General features: G+C 48.5%; 1 protein-coding gene across 1 annotated transcript in view; it reads left to right on the top strand.

The window, feature by feature from the left end:
* The window catches only part of VWA7 (von Willebrand factor A domain containing 7), a 38,979-nt gene that overhangs the window by 5,821 nt on the left and 11,596 nt on the right, over positions 1–21,562 (top strand). Inside the window, exons 5-13 of the mRNA XM_015422502.1 lie at positions 4,281–4,372; positions 6,558–6,722; positions 7,991–8,200; positions 8,691–8,829; positions 11,818–11,954; positions 13,551–13,838; positions 14,175–14,393; positions 16,424–16,596; positions 17,926–18,040. Of these exons, the coding sequence (XP_015277988.1) occupies positions 4,281–4,372; positions 6,558–6,722; positions 7,991–8,200; positions 8,691–8,829; positions 11,818–11,954; positions 13,551–13,838; positions 14,175–14,393; positions 16,424–16,596; positions 17,926–18,040 (1,538 nt within the window). The remainder of the gene's footprint in view (positions 1–4,280; positions 4,373–6,557; positions 6,723–7,990; positions 8,201–8,690; positions 8,830–11,817; positions 11,955–13,550; positions 13,839–14,174; positions 14,394–16,423; positions 16,597–17,925; positions 18,041–21,562) is intronic.

The following is a 21,562-nucleotide window of genomic DNA, read 5'->3' as shown; positions in this document are numbered from 1 at the left end:
GGGTTAATCCCCTCTCTCTTCATGGCCCTGAGGCAAACTGAGGGAGCATGAGCCTGCAATTACAGACCCAAACATATTATCTTCATCTTGTCTAAGACCAGGGCTTTGGGGGGGGGGGGTGCGAGGTGCCGGAACTCTTAAGAGGGAAATGAAGTTTTCAATCTATATAGTGAAAACTCATGAACTTTTAAACATTTTTAAAAGAATTTTGTCAAAGCGGTTGTGGAACTCTGTTCCAGCGCATTCCCCCAGGGGGAAAAAAAGCCCTGCTCAAGACCCAAGAGTTTGGGGCTCATACTGAGAAGGGGATGATCCATGCATGAAGATAAAGGTTGGGACTACCATTGTCATGTCAGGCTTTAAAAAAAAGAAATTAAAGGCTGCAGCCCACCCCCTCCTCCCACAGCTAAAACAGAGCAGTCCAAAAAAGGCGTTGGTGTTTAATTCTGCTGCATGCATATTCTGGCCCACAGTTCGTGTCGAGATCACATCCATGCCAGAACTGTGTCTCGTAGTACAGATACACACTCGCACAACTATGCAGACATAACCAGTGGAAAGTTCAGAACACGCCTTTCGAAATAACAGATTCTACATTCCTTGTCTTGTTAAACATTGCTCTGGCACCTAAATCTTTCAGCCTTGTTTAATCATCTTTACACTGTTTATCTTCACGGGAAACTGATGAGGTAGTAGATTTATTATTATTCCTAAATTACAGAATGAGAATTAAGAATACGCTCCAAACTACTTGATACACTTTTTAATAAACTGGGTCAGGGATTCCCCTACAGGGAATGCCCTTTTCGAACTCTGCAGGGTCCTGACCCGGCTTAGGGCCATAGCGCAGGGGGAGGAGGGGTTCCTGCCTTCCCCCAGCACATCTTTCCCAAGCTGAAACAACTCCAAGGGGAGTTATTGCTGGATTAAATGTAAAAAGTCAATTGCCTTAGAAGCACAGAAGCTTTTTTGCAGTATCCTTGATTCTCCATATTTCCCGGTTAAGGGGAAGAAGAGGAGGAGGAGGAGGAGATTGGATTTATACCCCGCCCTTCACTCAGAGTCTCAGAGCGGTTTACAATCCCTCTCCCCACAATAGACACCCTGTGAGGTAGGTGGGGCTGAGAGAGCTCTGAGAGAACTGCTCTTGAGAGAACAGCTCTGAGAGAACTTGTGACTGACCCAGGTCACCCAGAAGGTTTCATGTTGGAGGAATGGGAACTCAAACCTGGTTCTCCAGATTAGAGTCCACCACTCTTAACCACTATCCTAAAGTGGCTCTCAAAATGCTGTTCAAGCAAATTACAAAGATGACCCAACCCCAGTGGTAGCAAGAGGGGGGGAAATTACCTACAAAAACAGAAGCACATCTTACAAGACATATTCATGTAGGTACATTTAACATTGTGAACAGAATAATTTCAAAAAAGGTTAACTTGCTACAGCTTCAAGCCCAGGTAAGAGAGAAGAAGAAGAGAGGTCCCATATAAGATGAAACCAAAGGGCAAGCAAGGGCCGAAGAGGCTCAGCATCTAAGATCAGTTCTGCATCTAGCATTCGCTCCACATTTTCTCAGCTGGGAGGGGAAAGTGCAGCTCAAAACCACATTCAGATACCTCAGGGCAATGTCATACTGACTGCAAAGTCACCCCTGAATGGCCATAAAAGGGCCATAGATCTATGCAGAAGGTACCATAAAACCTGATATGATTAAAGGAAGTCAGAGTGCCATGCAGTCTGGAGGGTAGCATCCAATGATCGAAGGAAGTGAAAGCAGCATGCAATGAAGAGGGGAATTCCTGTTCCAACCTGGGTTTCGTAAAACCGCGGAGGGAAAAGCCAAAGCAGAATCAGTCTGAGTGATGAGAGGGTGGGGGGGTCAACTGCCACGTGTACCCCAGGGGGAGAATTCTCTGAACGCTTTCCCTCCCAGATCCTCTTGCATGCAGAGTTACAATAGTAAAGGTAAAGGTTCCCTTGCTCGAAAGCCAGTCGAGTCCGACTCTAGGGTTGCGGTGCTCATCTCCGTTTCAAAGCCGAAGAGCCAGCGCTGTCCAAAGATGTTTCCGTGGTCATGTGGCCGGCATGACTAAACACCAAGGCGCACGGAATGCTGTTACCTTCCCACCAAAGAGGTACCTATTTATCTACTTGCAATTTCTTGCTTTCGAACTGCTAGGTTGGCAGGAGCTGGAACTAGAGACGGGAGCTCACTCCGTCATGCGGCAATATCCAACAGTTATTTACAGCTGTTTGAGTGTGGGAACCAAGACCCAATTTTTTATAAAAACATATTGTGTAGCTTGGCCCAGAGAATTTGTTCTGATGCTTATAGAGTGTAATGATTGCTATGGGGAATTTTGCGGCTTTTCAAAAGCACGGCTGTTGATGCAAAATTGTTGATTTCCAAATTTTTTTAAAAAACCCACAATAGTGACTTCTTCAGAAAATGCAGTTCTCACACCCTACCATATCTAATTTGTGCGGGAGAAATTGTCAATGGTGCCTATTGTCTTGTTTGTGTGATATCTCTAACATCAAGCTACATAGCCAACCCCCATTTCTATTTCATTTTTTCTCCTCGTTTCTCTGACATGTGGGTTGGATCGGGACTGCACATGCATTGCCAAGCTGTCATTCCCACAGTTCTTTGAGGGATGCCATGAATAGTTAAATCCGGATAAAACCAACATAAAGTTTGTAGTGCCGATATTCTTAATATGTCCATGACAGAAGGAGAACCTGAACCCAGATAAGTCCAGTCACTGAACTGTACTGGTGTTCAACAATTTAGAGCTAAGACTAGGGAGAGGGGCTATAGCTCAGTGGTAGAACATCTGTTCTGCATGCAGAAGGTCCCAGGTTCAATCCCTGGCATCTCCAGTTAAAAGGAACATATAGTGAGCGACAGGGTTCCCCGTCCCCCGGAGGGGGTAGGGGAACCCTCGCTTTTCTGGGCTCTTGCCCACCACCAGCCAGCTCACTGGCTGAGGGAAAAACCCATCCTCAACTGACCTTCTCGGGGGACATCTGGTAAAACTGGAAGTGCAGACCCCGACATGATGACGTCACCCTCTAACAATGTCATCACGTTGGGGAGCAACGCTTTGGTTTGTGGGCAAAACGCTATGGTTTGAACCCAAATTTACCATAGAGTTTTGCCCAAAAAACAGAGTGCTACCCTTGATGTGATGACATCACTTCCAGGTGACATCATCATGCCAGGGTCTGCACTTCCGGTTTTACAAGAAGTCACCTGACATCACTTCTGGTCTCCCGGAAGGATGTCGGAAGCCCCCCGCCAGCCAGATAAGTGGACCTGGCAACCCTAGTGAGTGATGTGACCTCTGCCTGAGACCCGGGAGAGCCACTGCCAGTCAGAGCAGACAGTGTCGATCTTGAAAGACTGACAGTGTGACTCAGTAGAAGGTAGCTGCTTTTGGGGGTGCTGGAGAGTGCCATCAAGTTGCAACCGATTTATGGTGACCAGGGGTCGTCTCGTAGAAAAAGAGCTAGGGGAACTCATTAGCATAACTCATTAGCATATGCCACACCCCCTGACATCACCGGAAGTGTGTCATAAGGCCACACCCCCTGACATCACCGGAAGTGTGTCATAAGGCCACACACCCCGCCCCCAACGGTCCCGGCCACCACCGCAGGCCTTGCAGCTCCACTGCCGAGCCCCATGAGGGGCCCGGTGGTGGACCTGCAAGGCCGACGGGAGTGCAAGGAAGCCCCGCAAAGACCCTCCCTGGCCCCAGGCAGGCAGGGGTGGGGAGAGGCAGGGAGGAAGCAACTTACCCTCCCTCTTCTCCTGACTCCTCCTGGCTGAATGAGGGACGGAAGTGGGGCGGCCGAAAGCAGGGGGCGGGGCTTCGTCATGTGCCCCGCCCCCCGTACCTCACCCGGGGGAACTGCAATCCCCTGCGATCCCCCCCGAAATGACCTCTGATGGTGACCTCCATATGGTTTTCAAGGCAAGGGAAGTTCAGAGGTGGTTTGCCATTGCCTGAATCTCTAGAGCAGCCCCGGACCTCCTTGGTGGTCTCCTATCCACGTACTAACCAGGGCCCACTCTGCTTAGCTTCTGAGATCTGACGAGATCAGGCTAGCCTGAGACATCCAGGTTCAGCTGCAATGTGCACAAGTGTAAACTTTAGTCTACAATGTCAGTTCTGGCTGGATTGCTTTCTTTATCTTAAGCGGGTTTGGAATGGGCTCTTAGTCCCTCTGCACACACACAAAGCTGTTTACCTATCTACTTCTTCATTTAACAGCGGCCGGTACTTGTGCCAAGGGAACATACTCGTGGATGATTTGCTCACAAGTGGGTACAAGTTATCCGCAACATGCAAGACCAAACCTCAAGGTAACACCGGCTTTTGTTGCTAAGATCATTTTATTTTTGCCAGTCATGGTAGGTAGGGTGCTTGTGTTGTTGTCCCATCAAGCACACGACTCACTAAAGTATTGTGAAGCCCACAACATCCCTTGCATACATATGTTTACCTAGAAATCCTCAGGACCACCTCTGCCTAGCCAGAGAAAATGGCTAATGGCAGGTTGGCTTCTAACAAGCAAGTTTGCAAAGTCAGCCCCCGGTCACTACGTTTGGAGCCCCGAAGGATTCCGGCAGCTGTCCTTGCCACCAGGAGAGATTTGAGGCCTTCACTGCTCCTTCTTACCTGTCCCTGTGCTTCAAGAAGAAGGGCCAGCTATTGCATAATCACCTTCGGTGGGGGGCGCTCCTCATTGTGGAGAATTAGGGACTGCTGGGGAGGGGCTGTGGCTCAGTTGTAGAGCATCTGCTCGGCATGCAGAAAGTCCCAGGTCCCAGCATCTCCAGTTAAAAGGATCTGGCACTAGGTGTTGTGAAAGACCTCTGCCTGGGGCCCTGAAGAGCCGCGGCCAGTCTGCGTAGACAAGACTGACCTGACGGACCAAGGGTCTGAATTCAGTGTAAGGCAGTTTCATGTGTTCCTCTTCCCTGGCCAACCCCTCCGCCCCGCTTTTCCTAGTTGACCAGCTGTCCTGTCTTGCCAAGACAAGCACGGAATGGTTAGGGGTTACTCTTTGTCCAAAAATGGGGAAAGGAATGGGGCAGACCAACAGAGCAGCTAAGTCCAGCCTCAGCAATTCCTGGAGATCTGGGGGCAATGCCTGAGAAGGGCGGAGCTTGAGCAGGGGAAGGGGCACCGCAGGGGTGTGATGCCATAGAGTCCGCCTCCCAGAGCTGCCATTTGCTTCAAGGGAACGGAAGTCTGGAGATCAGTTGCGATTCTGGCTGCACTGTGAGGTCGGTAACCTTACCAGCTTGGGCTTCGAGAACTCTTCAGGCTTCCTTATCTGTAGGTAGGGTTGCCAATCCCCCCGGTTTGCCAGGGGTCCCCCGTTTTGGGGGGCGTTCTACCCACCACTGGCCAGATGGCCGGCGGGGGGAGCCCTGCCCCCAACACCCACAGCCACCCATCTCTCTCTCTAAGTGTGTGGACCCCGTGTTTCCTCCCAAGCCTGATCTCCGCAAGCTTGCAGGGAAATGCCAGCTTTGTGCTCTTAAAAGGGAAACGCGGCTGCTCTTAAAGGGGAAACACCGGCTCTTGCATTTAAAAGGGAAACGCCGGCTCCTTTAAGTGCAGGGAACTGCCGTTTCTGGAGATCTGCCGCACGGGCGGGTGGGGGGCGGACGTCCCCAACGTGACGTCATCACGTCGGGATGCCCCGCCCCCTCCAGGAACGCCCCCAAAGTCCCCCGCTAGGGGTGGAAGATGGACTTGGCAACCCTATCTGTAGGAAAAGCTGGTAGGAAGAAGCCATAAAATCACAGATTAAGAGCAATGTGTGGCCCTGACCTGGATAGCCCAGGCAAGCCCGGTCTCCTCAGATCTCAGAAGCTAAGCAGGGTTGACTATGGCAAGCACTTGGATGGGAGACCTCCTTGAAATACCAGTAAGCGGGAGACGGGGGCAGGCTTTATTCAGCCACCTCTCCAAATATCCTCCAGGCCCCCAGTAGGGGTCAGTCGCCAGAGATTGCCATGACTTCCAGGTACACATGCACATATATTTTTTTAATAAAGAGTGATGTGTGAACCTGCCATCATTACACCAGACCTTCATACTATTGGCCATTGTACTCAGCCTATTTTAGACTTGCCAAGTCCCCCCGGGGGGCGGGGAAAACCCCACCCCAGTGGCCCATTCCCCACCGCCAGTGGATCGGGCCCCGGGGGGAACTCCACCCCGACGTGCACGTCGCCCGGAAGTGACGCGGGCACGCCGGGCACTCTGGGGGCGGGGCCACAGTCATCCAAGGGAATGTGGTGATGTGGATGCGGCGCGTGCTCCAGCCGCCAGCTGGGAGTCCCCCACTGCGGCTCAGTTCTCACTTGGCAACCCTAGCCTATTTAAAGATTCAATCCAGTCCTTCCTTGTATTAAGCGAAAATGGATATATGGATTTCCCCAATGGTTTGAGCTGTGCGTGCCTTCGAGAACCACTGGTTCGATCCAGCCCCACTATTCTTATACCTAGTCTGACCCAATGTTCTTTCTGCAGGCAAATGTGGACACGGTGGAAGAAATGACGTGACCCAAAATTACCCCCCCACTGGGGGCATCAACAAAGAGACCTCTGACCCCCTACTCTCTCCTCATTATCATTTGCATAAGAAAGCAGCTGAATTAGCCATACAGGCCACCAGGGACTTCTTTGTCGGAAGTGGTAAGTCCGCAGCCCTAGTGTCTTGAGAACCTGGTAGTTGGTGACTGGCTTCAGTTACTTCTGTATTCCCTGCCTGAGAATGACTCGCGTGGATTTTGGGCCCTGGATCTTTGGTCCATAATGGCTGGGACAGGGGTCCTCAACCTTTTTGAGCCTATAGGCACCTTTGGAATTCTGATACAGCATGGTGGGCACAGCTACAAAATGGCTTCCACAAGATGGCCGCCACAGAAGGTGGCTAGGGTTGCTAAGTCCATCTTCCACCCCCAGCGGGGGACTTTGGGGGCGTTCCTGGAGGGGGCGGGGCATCCCCGACGTGATGATGTCACATTGGGGACGTCTGCCACCTCCCCCACCCGTGCGCAGGATCTCCAGAAACGGCAGTTCCCGGCACTTAAAGGAGCCGGCATTTCCCTTTTAAATGCAGGAGCCGGCGTTTCCCCTTTAAGAGCAGCCGCGTTTCCCTTTTAAGAGCACGAAACTGGCATTTCCCTGCAAGCTTGTGGAGATCAGGTTTGGGAGGAAACACGGGTTCCATACACTTAAAGGGAGAGAGATGGGTGGCTCTGGGTGTTGGGGGCAGGGCTTCCCCGCCGGCCATCTGGCCGGCAACGGGTACAACCCCCCCAAAAAACGGGGGACCCCTGGCAAACCGGGGGGGTTGGCAACCCTGGGTGGAACCAGGCACAAAATCGCTGCTGCCACAGCTTACCTTCAGTCATACAGTGAAGATCTTTGTACTGCGAAGGCAGCTGCTGTCAAAGCAATGTCTTTAAAAACCTGCACGGCCAATCAAATCTCCAATGGCCAATCAGAAGACTTGCTGGCTAAAAGCACCCCCTGCTTTCTAAAAACACTAGACAGGCATCAGGAAAAGTGTTGGCGGGCACCATGGAAACCCATGGGTACCATGTTGGGGACCTCTGGGCTAGGATGTTTCCAGAGCATGTCATGCCTGGAACCAGTGTTCCCTCTAAACTGAGTTAGTGTGAGCTGGCTCACAGTTTTTTAGCCTCCGGCTCACACGTTTTTGTCTTAGCTCAGGAAGAATGGCTCCAGAGCAAACTGATTTATGCAGCAGCCAAATAACTTGCTCACAATTCTAATGCCAGTAGCTCACAAAGTGGAATTTTTGCTCACAGGACTCCACAGCTTAGAGGGAACATTGCCTGGAACCCGTGTCCGTACTCGCAACGTGACCTGTCACCGCACCAGTTGAAGAAGAAGTGATCTGCAGAATAAACTGATGGTGTTCTGTCTTTGCTCAGGTTCCAGCTTCTTGGAACTGGTGGGTCGTGATGTTTTCCAGAGGTTTTTCAGCTTGGATGGCTATTCCCTCACCTTTGCGATAGATACGACTGGCAGCATGTCAGACGACATCCAACAGGTCAAAGAAGTTAGCATCAAACTCCTTCGAAAGTATTCGGGTTCCCCGGATGCACCATATAACTTCATCCTTGTGCCCTTCAATGATCCAGGTGAGGGGACATGGAAAACAGTTATTTTTTTCCTTCTCACAGCTGTACTGTATGCCTTCTACAGCAAACTGAAAACCTCAGCTTACGGCCATAACCTTTAGGCTTACGGCCATAAATGATACCATTTGATATTTATATAGCACTTTTGGAATTCAAAGCATGGTGTTGCACACCGGTTTAATATACAGTTATCAGAAGACATGGCAATTAAACCGGTTTGAAACTAGTTTTAAAGGTAGAACGTGGGCAACACCCTAAGCGAGACCATGAGCACTAATACAACTTGCACAGATTTATATACAAAACTGGCCAGCTTTCACAGCCACGGTAGAGCAGATGAGGACATCATTTCAGATGGGTGATGTGTTTTGTTTGACTTTTAACTGCCGTTCCGTGCCCAGAAGACCAGACAGAAACTGAACTGAACTACTATTTGCTTAAGGTGTGTCTGTTTTCATTGCCCTCTTCTTACTGTAACTATACCCTGCAGATGTTGGGCCCGTCCATGTGACCCAGGATGTGGATGCCTTTGAATCCTTTATTAGTGGCCTCACAGTTTATGGGGGTGGCGACTGCCCAGAGATGTCGTTAACTGGTCTGAAGCTGGCTCTGCATGAGAGCATGCCAAGGTAATGGCATCACACCATCCTTCTGCGCTTCCCTCCCAATATATCCTTTCCCATGACCTCTGCTCCTCCCCTCTTGCCACCTCTAGGGATTCTCTTCAATGACCTGCCCGTGTTGCCCTTACCATCCTTAACGCTTGCAGCTCCTTCCATGGCCAGGGTCCATCTATGCATTACAAAGGGACAAGCAACACAGTCAGGTTTTTAACAAGTTGGGTCTGGATTCCCCAGATTTTCGTCCTGGCTCAGGAAGGGATGGCTCCAGAGCAAACTGATTGATGCAGCAGCCGAATGGCTCGCTCACAACTTTAATGCCAGGAGCTCACAAAGTAGAATTTTTGCACTCAGGACTCCACAGCTTAGAGGGAGCATTGAACACCACCCCTACTATCCTGCCTTCCGCCCCAAGCCATTTTCCCATGCAGAAACAGCACCAGGGGGAGAGTCATTTCCTCATTTTTGCGGAGCAGCAGAAATGAGGAAATGACTTGTTAGATCGCTCTAACAAAGGACTCAGAGAGTGATTTCAGCAAGTGATTCAGCTTTAATGGAAGTAACGAACAAGCACTCAAACGCATTCAGAAACCAGAACAGTAAAACATTGGAGCTGGGCTCCTTTTAAACATACCGGTGGCTCAAGTGGTTAAGACGCTGAACTGCAGGCTGCGGAAGGTCAGTAGTTCAGCGGTTCAAGACCCGGATGCCGCAAGACAGGGTGAGCGCCTGTCTCTAGTTCCAGCTCCTGCCAACCTAGCAGTTCGAAAGCAAGAAATTGCAAGTAGATAAATAGGGACCACTTCGGTGGGAAGGTAACAGCGTTCCGTGTGCCTTGGTGTTTAGTCATGCCGGCCACATGACCACGGAAACGTCTTCGGACAGCGCTGGCTCTTCGGCTTTGAAACGGAGATGAGCACCGCAACCCTAGAGTTGGACTCGACTGGCTTTCGAGCAAGGGAACCTTTACCTTTTTACTATATACATAACAACCAATCAGATTGCAAGGATAAGGGCAAATCAGAGCTCTTCCCGCTCAGGGAATAGTCCATTTGTGATTGGTCGCTGTTTCGCTGCGACCAATAGCTTTTGAGTACAGTCGGAGCCTTGGCTGGCTCGAAGCTCAACATGGGAGGTGGATTAGGTGATTTATGTTATACTGTCAGTACATAACAATTCCTCCCCCCCTAAGTTAAGACATCATATCTTTATTTTACAGTCATATTTACATATCACACTTTACCCGATGCCTGTCAGTCAGTATTAAAAAGTTTGCTGCAATCATAGTCAGCTAGATACGTTGGTGCCCTGTGTGCACGCTGAGACCTTCTAAGGGGAACAAGCTCAGCGGTTCCGCTTTGCGGGGCGTCTAACTGTGGCTCCACAAACTCTGAGTCAGGCGCTTTTACGGCCGGGGCTGCTATTTCAATGTCAGGGCTTTGTCCTGCAGTACTCGGTAACTCTGCATTTTCCTCCAAAACGGGAGGTGGGGAGACTATTTCGGAGGACCCAGCCGGAGAGTCAGCGCTGTCCTTAGCCCAACACCTCCTTAACTGGTCCACGTGGCGCCGCCATCTCCTACCATCGGTCAGCAGCACTACATACATTCTAGAGCCTATACATTCACATATTTCCCCAGGGATCCATAAGTGCCCGCTAGCGTAATTCCGGGCGAAAACTTTGTCCCCGGCCTCAAACATGCGCACCTTCGTATGTGAGTCGGTACGTTCCTCCTGTTGTTCGTTCAGGTCGGGGTGCAGTCTATTTAAGCGGGTCGTTAGCCGCCTTCCCATGAGTAGCTCGGCCAGGCTACGGCCTGTTGTGCTACATGGGGTGGTGTGCTGTCGCAACAGGAATGTTTTTTTTTAGCCTCACACTCCAATCACCCTCAGTCAACCGTCCCAGAGCTTCTTTGGCCGTGCGGACCATTCGTTCGGCCTGACCATTGGAAGCTGGGTGGAAGGGGGCAGCAGTAATCTGGCGGATGCCATTGTCAGATAGGAACTGCTGGTGCTGTTGCTGTTGGAGTGAGCGACCCAGCATGCCTGGACACTGGGGGGCGCTACATCACTCTAAGTATATAAAGGTGTTATCTTCTTGAATGGGATGCCTCTCTTTGCTTTAACGTGGGAGTTGCCCTTTGACCCTCCCTCCCTCTCCCTCTCCCTCTCCCCCCCCCTCTGTCTCTCTGCTTTTGTCCTCTCACGATCCCTTCACATGGCCTTGCATGGAGACACACGCCTCTACAGGTCTCTCCTGCAGAGACAATGCCCTCGTACTCCCATACACATGATGCCAGTACTCTTTAGACTAGACTTCTTTCTCCCCTTTCGACTACAACCTGACTGTGAACTGGATCTACTTGAATAAATGTAAGTTTACCCTATTTTGCAGTATTCTGCTTGGGAGATTTGTTTACTGCACTCAGTATCATGCTTCTAGGACTGGGCAAAACTCTGCTATTGTAGCCAAATATCCGAGTAGTTTCCCCGTGGGAAAATAGCCTCGGAGAGAAGGCAGGAGCCCTTCTTCCCCCTGTGGCAGAATTCTGAGCCCATTTGGGCTCTCCTTTGTTTTTAACACCTGTTGGGTTGGGTCCAGGAGGGGCGAGTCTGTGGCAATGTTCCCTCTAACCTATGGAGTCTTGTGAGCAAAAATTCTGCTTTGTGGGCTACTGGCATCAAAGTTGTGAGTGAGTGATTTGGCTGCTGCATAAATTAGTTTGCTCTGGAGCCATCCTTCCTGAGCTAAGACAAAAAAGTGTGAGCTGGAGGCTTAAAAACTGTGAGCTAGCTCACACTAACTGAGCTTAGAGGGAACACTGGTCTGTGGCATTATACCCTGCTGAGGTCCCTCCCCTCCTCAAACCCCGCCCTCCTCTGCCTGTGCCCCTCAAACCTCCAGGAATTTCCCAACCCAGTGTTGGCAGCCCAATCAGCGTCCCTCCCTGTTGAACCTCTTGTGTATAATTCCTTTCTTCATTTCTGCCTTCTTCAGATCCAAGATCTTCATCTTCACTGATGCTGGAGCAAAAGATGCATCCCTGTTGGATGAAATCAAAGTCTTGATTGATTCCTCGGGGTCTGAGGTGAACTCCGCCCTCACGGGGTACTGCTCCAGCCGGAAACGCCGAAGTATGTAAGCTTTAGCAAGGAGGGTGCCGCTGTGGGGTAAACACTACAGGACTCAGGCAGGGTGTGACCCATTACTGGAAGGCAACGGGCGCTCCCGCCAACCAGTTCTCTGTGACTGATTCCCTCAGTTTATCTACACATTAGAAAGTCTTCGTGTTTGTTGGGGAACAACATGACCCTGACCGCTTTGGTCACCAACAGGAAAGAGCCAGTGTGTGTCTGAGTGGCACAAAACTCCCATCGCATGGGTGACACAACGTCCTCACATTGTTCCCCAACAAACACAAAGACTTTGTAACATGTCGATGGAGCCTCGGGGCCTCAATAGTGAACACTGTGCCTTTGCACTGAACATCAACTCTAAATCAGGCCTTCATAAGCTACTTTTGTAGCCATAACATAGTGTCTGGAATAGGTCCAGGAGCCCAGTTTAAATGTGATGCTAAATATGTGGAACTTCACATGGGTAGGTTTCGTGGTGTTTTTCCACACACACAGTTCGTTTTGTGTTTATATAGAGTCTTTTACTAGTTCACAATACTTTCCAGAGACTCTAGAGCAGTGGTGGCGAACCTATGGCACGGGTGCCAGAGGTGGCACTCAGAGCCCTCTCTGTGGGCACGCGTGCCATCGCCCCAGCCAGGCCCAGGCCATCATTAAAGTGTCGGAATTCTCTGCCAAATAATTTTAAGTAAATGAAAGCATTTGGGATTGCTTTCCTTACTTTGTTTGGATCATCTTAAGTTAATGTATGAGTTGTTTTTTCTAAAGTAAAACCTCAGTATTCAGGTTAAATTGCCGTGTTGGCACTTTGCAATCAATAAGTGGGTTTGGGGTCACAGTTTGGGCACTCGGTCTCTAAAAGGTTCGCCATCACTGCTCTAGAGCACTCTCTTGCCTTCTAAAGAAGGGACACTGGATTAGACCAGTCCATAGATACTAAATATGAGATGCTTTGGAAGCACATCTATTTTGTACCCATGACTGTTGGCAGAGTAATTAACACAACAACAGCACACAACCTGATTAAAGAGTAGATAAAGGTTTATTTAGGAATTAACGTACTTGATAGGAATGAGGAAAGACAGAGATGGGTTCCTATCCTAACTACTTCTCTACCTGAGAAAGAGGGTAAGACTGAGTATAGCACCTCCAAGAAGAAGGGGGAAATTGTCCTAAGAGTAGCAATCTCGAGACAGACTAGGAATGGCACTTGACAGGACAGAAAGTACCGACCTCACTATCCTATCTAATTGTTCTCTTGCTGCCCCTTGCAGGGTCTTCTTCTCTTCTTCTTTGTACACCAGACATTGCCTTTTCAACAATGACACAGAGCCTTCTCCCTAAAAAAAATTGCACAATAATATCAGAAAGCTGTGCTAATTAAACCCATGGTCAATCAAGTCCAGCACCCTGTTTCCCACAATGGCCAACTAAAAGCTTCTGGGAGGCCCACAAGAAAGGTGTAGAGACCATTGTCCTCCCCTGGTTCACTTCTCTGTCACTCCTGCTGAAATATATTAGTTCCCTTGGGGAATTTTGAGAACACAGGTACAGAGGTGGGATGGTTTCACTGGATACCTTAAATCTCCACAGGTGTTGACGAAGAGAGTCCTGAGGCCTCTCGCCGCAGGTACAGTAACCTCTATGAAGAGCTTGCCGCTTATTCCGGTGGTTATTACATGATGACCACAAAGAGCGAGCTTACCCAGGTTCTGGGGATCATGGAGCTCTCCTTGAACGCTGCCCCTGTGAAGGTGACTCGGGCTCGTCTGCACGGGACTCAGTTCTCCTTCCCTGTGGATGAGACTCTCACAGAAATAACGGTGTCCATCAAGAGCACAAGTTCGTCCAGATTCAGCATGAGTGTACTGCAGCCTTCGGGTAAGGGGGACACTGCGATACACCAAACAAATCAAGGAAGTTTACTATGATAATAGGGGAGATAATTTGTGGTGAAAGAGGGAAGGAGGCATGGTATATCCCTATCTTCTCAGATATCTGAAGCTAAGCAGGGTTGATACTTGGATGGGAGACCACCAAGGAAGACTCTGCAGAGGAAGACAATGGCAAACCCCCTTTGCTTCTCACTTGCCTTGAGATCCCCATGCAGGGGCCACCATAAGTCAGTTGTGACTTAACGGCACATACGTACGTACTTCGTATCATCTCAGGATTCTGCAGCTCGGTCTACTTTTGTGTCCCCCCCCCCCATGGCAGGTGCCCAGGTAACGTCAACTGAAACGGTGATCAGTACAGCAAGCCATAAGGTTGTGAAGGTGTCTCGTATTGACCAGCGAGGCACGTGGTCGGTGACCGTGTCTCCCAGTGGCTCCTACGAGGTCGAAATCGGGGGCAAGAGCTTGTTCGACTTTTCCTACCAGATCATGCAGCAGTGGAATGAATATGTGCTTCCCGTACAGGGTCGGCCGGTCAAAGGTAAGTGCTCTGGGGCATGAAGCCGCGCACTTTTAGACTGGTGCTCGGGTGCCATTTTTCAAGGCCCAGTGTCAATTTGCAGAGTTTCCCCTAGACTGATGCATTTGCATTTATTCATTTATGCTCCACTTTTCTCCCCAGTTGGTGTTGGAGAAGCAACAGCCTGCTAAGACTCTAGCTAATATAGATATGGCTGAAAGAGTAGTTTAGTCCACTTGTACACTAGGGAGAGCTGTGGTGCATTCCTTAGTGTTCGGGGTTTATTAAATGTTTTATCTTGCAGTTCAGCCTGCCTCTTGTTTTTCTCTCTGCTGTGGGTTAGTGTGAGTTAGTGCTTGTACGCCGAAGGCCTCCCTCCTGTATCAGTGTCCTGCAGTCGTCTTTTGTCTTTTTGCAAATCCTGTTGCAGTAAAGGTCATTGGAAGTGAACTCCAAAGTGTGGGATTGGATTATTTCTTGAACTCTGCCAATAGTTGGAACTCAAAGTGGCTTAGAACATCATTCTCCCACTCTATCTTCTCACAACAACAACCCTATGAGGCAGCCCAGGCTGAGAATTTGTGATGGGCCCAAGGTCACCCTGCAAGCAGAGTGGGGATTCGAATCTGGGTTCCCCAGCTCTCATTCGACACTGAAACCACTGCACTGCCTTATACACTCCCTCTGCCCAATTTCTCCCCTAGAAATTGCCCCTCTCAAAGTTGCTTTTCTCCTTGGTCCATCAGCCACTGGTCTTTCTTTACATACACACACACATGCTTGAGAACTATAGCTCCATCCTGGTGCAAGGGAATGGTATGAAGCTCAGGCCGGTAACCAGGATTTTGTGGGTTGGGGGGCAAAAAATTATCTGGTGGGGCTGCCATTATTTTTCTGTCTGCCTCTAAACAACTGTACCTTTAAGTAATAATAAAGACAATAATACTAATAATAAATTAAATTGAACGCAGCACAAACACCCCTCACAACAACCCCCACAACAGACATAAATGAAACGCAAAAACGCCCCCACCCTTCCCTTGCTTAAAGCAATGAAATCCTTTACCATTTTCAGAAGGAAATCTTGCGGGGCTGGCCCTTTAAGGAAGGGGGCGGAGCCCCCAATAGCCCCACTGTAGCTACAGGCCAGATGAAGCTTAGTTTAGTACCAGGGGAGACCAATTATGGCTCAGCGGGGAGTTGTATGATGCATGGGATGCAGTGGGACCCCCCCCCCAATAAGAAGGGGATGCTCAGGTGCAAGAAACTTTAAGAATCCCATCAAAGTGTTTTCTAGCAGGTGTATACTGCTTATGCTTTGAGAATGGGGGGCGGGGAAGAGATGAGACCGAATTTCGAAAGCTGTCTGGTTCGGTTCAAATATTTCCGTTTTGATCGCATCTCTCCCTTGTGAGAAACAAACTCATGGGGTTTTATGTTCATGCTAGTTCCTCTCCCCCAGTTAAAAGGAGATAACTTTCATTGTTAACATTTGCATCGATCAACTATAAATAAGCGAAGCAAAGGAGTCTTCACCAACAGCAACGGAAACGCAACGAACCAAAACAGATGGCAGTATAGGGAATCAAAAAGAAATGAAAATTCCCGCACTGGCTTTTCCTTAGGGGAAACACACGAAGCCAGCATTGTAAGAGCCAGCTCGGTGTAGTGCCTAGGACCTGCGGGACCCAAGTTCAAATCTCCATGGTGTCATCCCCCCACTGAGGAGAAGATGGAACCTGGCAATCCTAGGCTCCCTTCACTCCAGTGAGCCAGTGACTCACAAAAGCTCCTACCCCAACACAAATTTTGTTAGTCTTGAAGGTGCTGCTGGGCTCTTGCTCTTTTCTACTGCTACAGGTAGACTAACATGGCTACCCATCTTACACTTGTGCTAAGACAGGCGTGGAACTCCATCCGAGTACACGTTGGAGTGGATGTTGTAATCCAGAAAAATATAGGTTTTCATAGAGGGGTATCCTGTCAGAAGGGGGAGAAAGGGAAGGGGATTCACGAGGGGCTGCTCTGCTGACAGCTGCGTCTTTTTCCAGGATCCAACTACACGGTCTCCTTGAAGATGACGGGAGAATCCGAAGGTGCTGAGATCCAACGCCTGGTCTCGGTGTCCGAACAGGGGGACTCCATGGGCTCCCTCGCCCTGAACCAAACTTCTGACGCCACGGGCAGCCTCTTGGCCGTCGCTCCCCTTTCCTTCCAGGCAGCGGTGCGTACTCTCTTCTACTGGTTCCTTGATAAAGAGCTGTGCCATGTAGAGCTTGCCGGTGCTGTGTGCGCGCGCCCCGTGCCGTCACGTTGCTTCCGACGTATGGTGACCCCATGGACTAACGTCCTCCAGAACATTCCCGTCATTAACAGCCTTGCTCAGGTCTTGCAGACTGAGGGCCGTGGTGGCTTCCTCGATTGAATCCATCCATCTCGTGCTGGGTGGTCTTCCACTTTCCCTGCTGCCTGCAACGTTTCCTTGCATTATTGTCTTTTCCAGTGACTCTTGTCTTCTCATAATGTGAACAAAGTACACAAGCCTCAGTTTAGTCATTTTAGTTTCTGGGAGAGTTCAGGCTTGATTTGATCTGGAACCCACTTGTGTGTCTTTTTGGCCGTCCCCCGTATCCATAAATCTCTCCTCCAACACCGCATTTCAATGGAATCTACTTTCTTCCTGTCAGCTTTCTTCACTGTCCAACTTTTAGACCTCTACATAGTAATGGAGAATAGTATGAATTAACTTGATCTTGGCCACCAGTGACTCATCCTTATACATGCCAGTGCCAGGGATATACAAAATTTGTTCCTGTATTCCTGTGGAGATTTGCTTTTTTCCTGAAAGATGGGCAAAATCTCTCTGTGTCTCTGTCTCTGTCTCTCTCTCTCTCTCTCTCTGTGTCTCTCTCTGTCTCTCTTTCTCTGTCTCTCTCCCCCTCTCTCTCTCTCAGAAATGATTATTCACAGGTCTGTGAAATTCAAAACATTGTTCCTGATAAAAATGCTCACAAGATTCCAGAGGTTAGAGAGAGCCCACATCAGAAGAAATAATAACAAACAAAAGGAAAACACTAAAGTGAGAGCGAATGGCCGCAAGATCAAACAAAACGGGTCCAAATGAAAGCATGATATGAAAAATAGACAGGACTGGCACAGAGTTGCTTCTGATTACTTTGCCATCTTAACCGGAAGTCCTTTTAACTGGAGAGGCTGGGACCCTCTGCATGCCAAGCCGTTGTTCTGCCACTGAGTCATGGACCTTCTCTCCTTTGAGGGCAACTAAGCCCTGTTAAAATCAATGGTTTGGGTGGGAAAGGAAAATTTATTCAAAGCTGCTACTTATCTCGAATAGGCTACCATTGGAATTATTCCTGATATCATTAACTTAAATAGCAAACATAGTTACAACTTCTTAGGCATTTAGAGTTCATAGTAAAATGCATTATTATTTTTTGTTTCAGACAGTTGGGGGGAGGAGAGTAAGTCCAATAAGTCTTATATCACAGAAAGAGTATATATGAGCTTCAGTAATTCCTTCTTTCTGTTGTAGACTACCCTGCTGCATGTGGAAGGCCTGTCTCCAGGAGGTCTCGCCTTTTCTCGAGTCAACGCAGATCCTGTCAGCACAGAGTCCGTAAAGCTTGTGCCTATACCAGGCCAAAATGGTAAGCTCCAACTGAGATGGAATATACCAAAAATAACTTTCCTTCCAGTCGGGGTTGCCAGACCCCCCCGGCCACCGGCGGGGGATGGGGGGGTAGGGTTGCCAGCTCCAGGCTGGGAAACTCCTGGAGATTTGGGGGTGGAGGCTGGGGAGGTCAGGGACCTCAGTGGGGCACAGTGCCATAGAGTCCGCCCTCCAAAGCATCCATTTCCTCCAGTGGAACTGATCTCTGTCGTCTGGAGAGCAGCTGTAATTCCAGGGGATCTCCAGGTCCCACCTGGAGGATGGAATCCCTACTTCCAGTCACCTCACACTTTTATTCCCACCCTAACAGAACCAAGGGATTCCACCAACCCTGTATGGCTCCCTCCCAGTTCCTATCTTCTCCGGATGTAGTCATTAACTATAAGAACAATCTATGTATCTAAACAGCAAGGAATTCGAGAATCCTTTAGTTCATATAATTTTTAAATGTTTAATGCTTAAAATAGGGTTGCCAGCCTCCAGGTGGGGCCTGGGGATCTCCCGCTTTTACAACTAATCCCCAGCTGACAGAGATCAGCCCCCCTGGAGAAATTGGCTGCCTTAAAGGGTGGAGTCTATGGCCTTGTACCTTGCTGAGGCCCCTCCCCTCTCCAAACCCCACCGTCTCCTGGATCCACCCCCCAAAGTCTCCAGGTATTTTGATGTTTTCTGGCTTGAAGGCCCTATTTGAGTGGAAATTTCTGCTTTGATATAATAGGGTATGGGAAATTTATATAACTGATAAAATTATAAATACATTGAGGGAGGGAGGGAGGGAGGGAGGGAGGGAGGAAGGAAGGAAGGAAGGAAGGAAGGAAGGAAGGAAGGAAGGAAGGAAGGAAGGAAGGAAGGAAGGAAGGAAGGAAGGTTTTAACTAAATAAATAAATGTACCCTGGCTGATTATGTTGGATGGTTTGTAAGAGATTAGGAGATGGCTGTTGATTTATAGCCCTTTTCCACTGTTGCATAGTTTTGGCACACAACCATATATAAAGGGCAATTGCACTATCCCGATGTGTGCAATCACCGTTTTGTATGTGTAAGGCAACATGTGTTATTCTTGCTTTGGTACACAGAAAGTGCATATTGGGAGGACTGTGGGTAGCACAACATCCTGCTATGCATACTAAAACAGCTTCCATTTTAGCCCTTTTCCATTGTTGCAGTTTACACAACCATATATAAAGGGTGATTGCATTATCCTGATGTGTGCAATCATAATTTTGTTGTATAAGGCAACATAAGTTTTTCCGGCTTTGGTACATAGAAAATGCACCCCACCCCACATCTGAGTATCTGATCTTGTGTACCCAAGCTGGAAAACATGCATGTAATGATTCCATGTTTTGGTGTGTGTGTTCCTTTAAATGTTTAGTTTGAATGCAGTAATATGAGAAGAGTGATAGAGGGTGACAAGTATGATTTGATTGGCTGCTGACGGAGAGTATGGGAGGTGGGGTGTCTGAGAGGATTCTGTGTGTGTCTATGAGGGGATTCTGTGATATGAGAGAGACAAGTATGGAAGGGTTTTGAGGAGAGTCTGTGTGACTGAGAGTTATGAAGGATTCTGTATGTGAAGCTTGAAGAGAGAACATAGTCTGTGTGTCTATGGAATTCTGATTTTAATTCTGTGTGAATAAGACCAACAGTTTAGTCTGTGTGACTAAGAGAGTTGATTCTATTCAATGTGAATAAAACAAAGAGACTAGCCTGTGTGGCTATATATATGAGTGTATAAGCCTGTCAGAGTGGAGTTTGGAGTTTGAGAGACTGTTTGTGGCACCAAGTTTTGCCAGTTATATTTACAAGTTCCTTTCTTCAGCAACTGTTCAAAATAACCCTATTTTATTCTTTATTAAATAAATCAATTTTTGTTTAGACTTATCCCAGAAATCAGTACAGTACTTCCTCAGAGCCAAATAGTCTTCTGAAGTGCCCAGAACCTAGGTCATACTACCAAAAGGGAGAGATTTTGAATTTTTAATTCCTGTTGGCGGCAGAAAACTACAAAGTTTATATACACAGAGAGTGTTTAAAGGTAAAACCGTTTCCCCAAATAGCAAGCACCTCACAATGCACATTGCACTATTCACACTAAATGGTGACCACTCATATTGGGAGGATTATAGGTAGCATGACATCCCATGTTCCCCCAAGGGCACTACGGTCGGGGAGTCAAAATCTCCTGGTAATCCCAGGCCCCAGGAATATCAAATTTGCTGTCACCAGGGCCAGGGCGTTTTCGGGGGCACTCTAGGGGAACTGATCTTGCTGGCACCAGTGCCAGGGCGTTTTCGGTGGCAGCTTCTACCTGGTGGCACGAGCTCCCGGAGGAGATGCAGGACCTTATGCAGTTCCTCAGGGCCTGCAAGATGGAGCTCTTCCGCCAGGCTTTTGAGTAGGAGCCATCATCGCTACCCCCCATTATTGCACCTCGACCACCAATTGTGCGGATATTAAATGGGGTGTGAGACGTCCCTGGATGAAGATGGGATGGTTGTGCTGCTAGGAGGTACGCTGTTGGCCTGGAATTAATAACTTTTACCAGACCCCTCATCTTGCAACTACTGATTCTGTGACATCTAGAGCACCGACACTTTAGTGTTTCGTATTGTATTGCTTTATTCTGTTTTTATCTGTTTTAACTTTGGCACTTGTGCCTCTTTGTTAGCCGCCCTGAGCCTTTGGGGAGGGTGGGATATAAATCCAAATAAATAAATAAATAAATATGCCTGTTAAAATGGCTCCCATTATACTGTCATTGGAATCCACTCACCTATATTTACCTCTTGGGAGGGGAAGGCAGCATGGTATAGCTTGATCTCATCAGATCTCAGAAGCTCAGCAGGGTCAGTACTTGGAAGGGAGGCCTCCAAGGAAGACTCTGCAGAGGAAGACGATGGCCAACCACCTCTGCTTCTCACTTGCCTTGAAAACCCCTTGCTGGGGTCGCCATCAGTTGGCTGCGACTTGACGACCCTTCACACACACACACACACACACACACACACACACACACACACATATTTACCTTTGGTGAATGGTTATTTTTTTTTACTGGCATAACCAATATTTTAACACATGCTAGGCTGCCAGTAAGTTAATTGTTTATTTCAGTAAAGGAGAGAGAGTGCCTTCAACATTCACCACAGGAAACAGGACGGGACCAGACAACGATAAGAAGGGAGGAGTAGCTGATATTTATTGATTTGATTTCTAGCCCGCCCTCCCCTGCACAGCAAGGCTCAGGGCAGGCTACAACAATGTAAATACAAAAATATAGACAGCAACAATTTACCTAGATATAAAATAATCTCTAAAACACTATAGACATCTATCGACCATTAGACAATAAGATGGCAGTCAGTAATACAAAGTAATACATCTGCTCCCACGGGGTCTACATGTATGCAACAGTAGATGTTAACTAATACTGAGGCAAATGGGTGGGTGAAGAGACAAAACAAGATTGAACATAACAATGCATGATAGAGCATG

Source organism: Gekko japonicus, unplaced genomic scaffold (genome assembly GCF_001447785.1).
Source record: "Gekko japonicus isolate JY-2015 unplaced genomic scaffold, Gekko_japonicus_V1.1 scaffold1152, whole genome shotgun sequence".
Taxonomy (NCBI): Eukaryota; Metazoa; Chordata; class Lepidosauria; order Squamata; family Gekkonidae; genus Gekko; species Gekko japonicus.
This window is presented reverse-complemented; position numbering and strand designations above follow the sequence as displayed.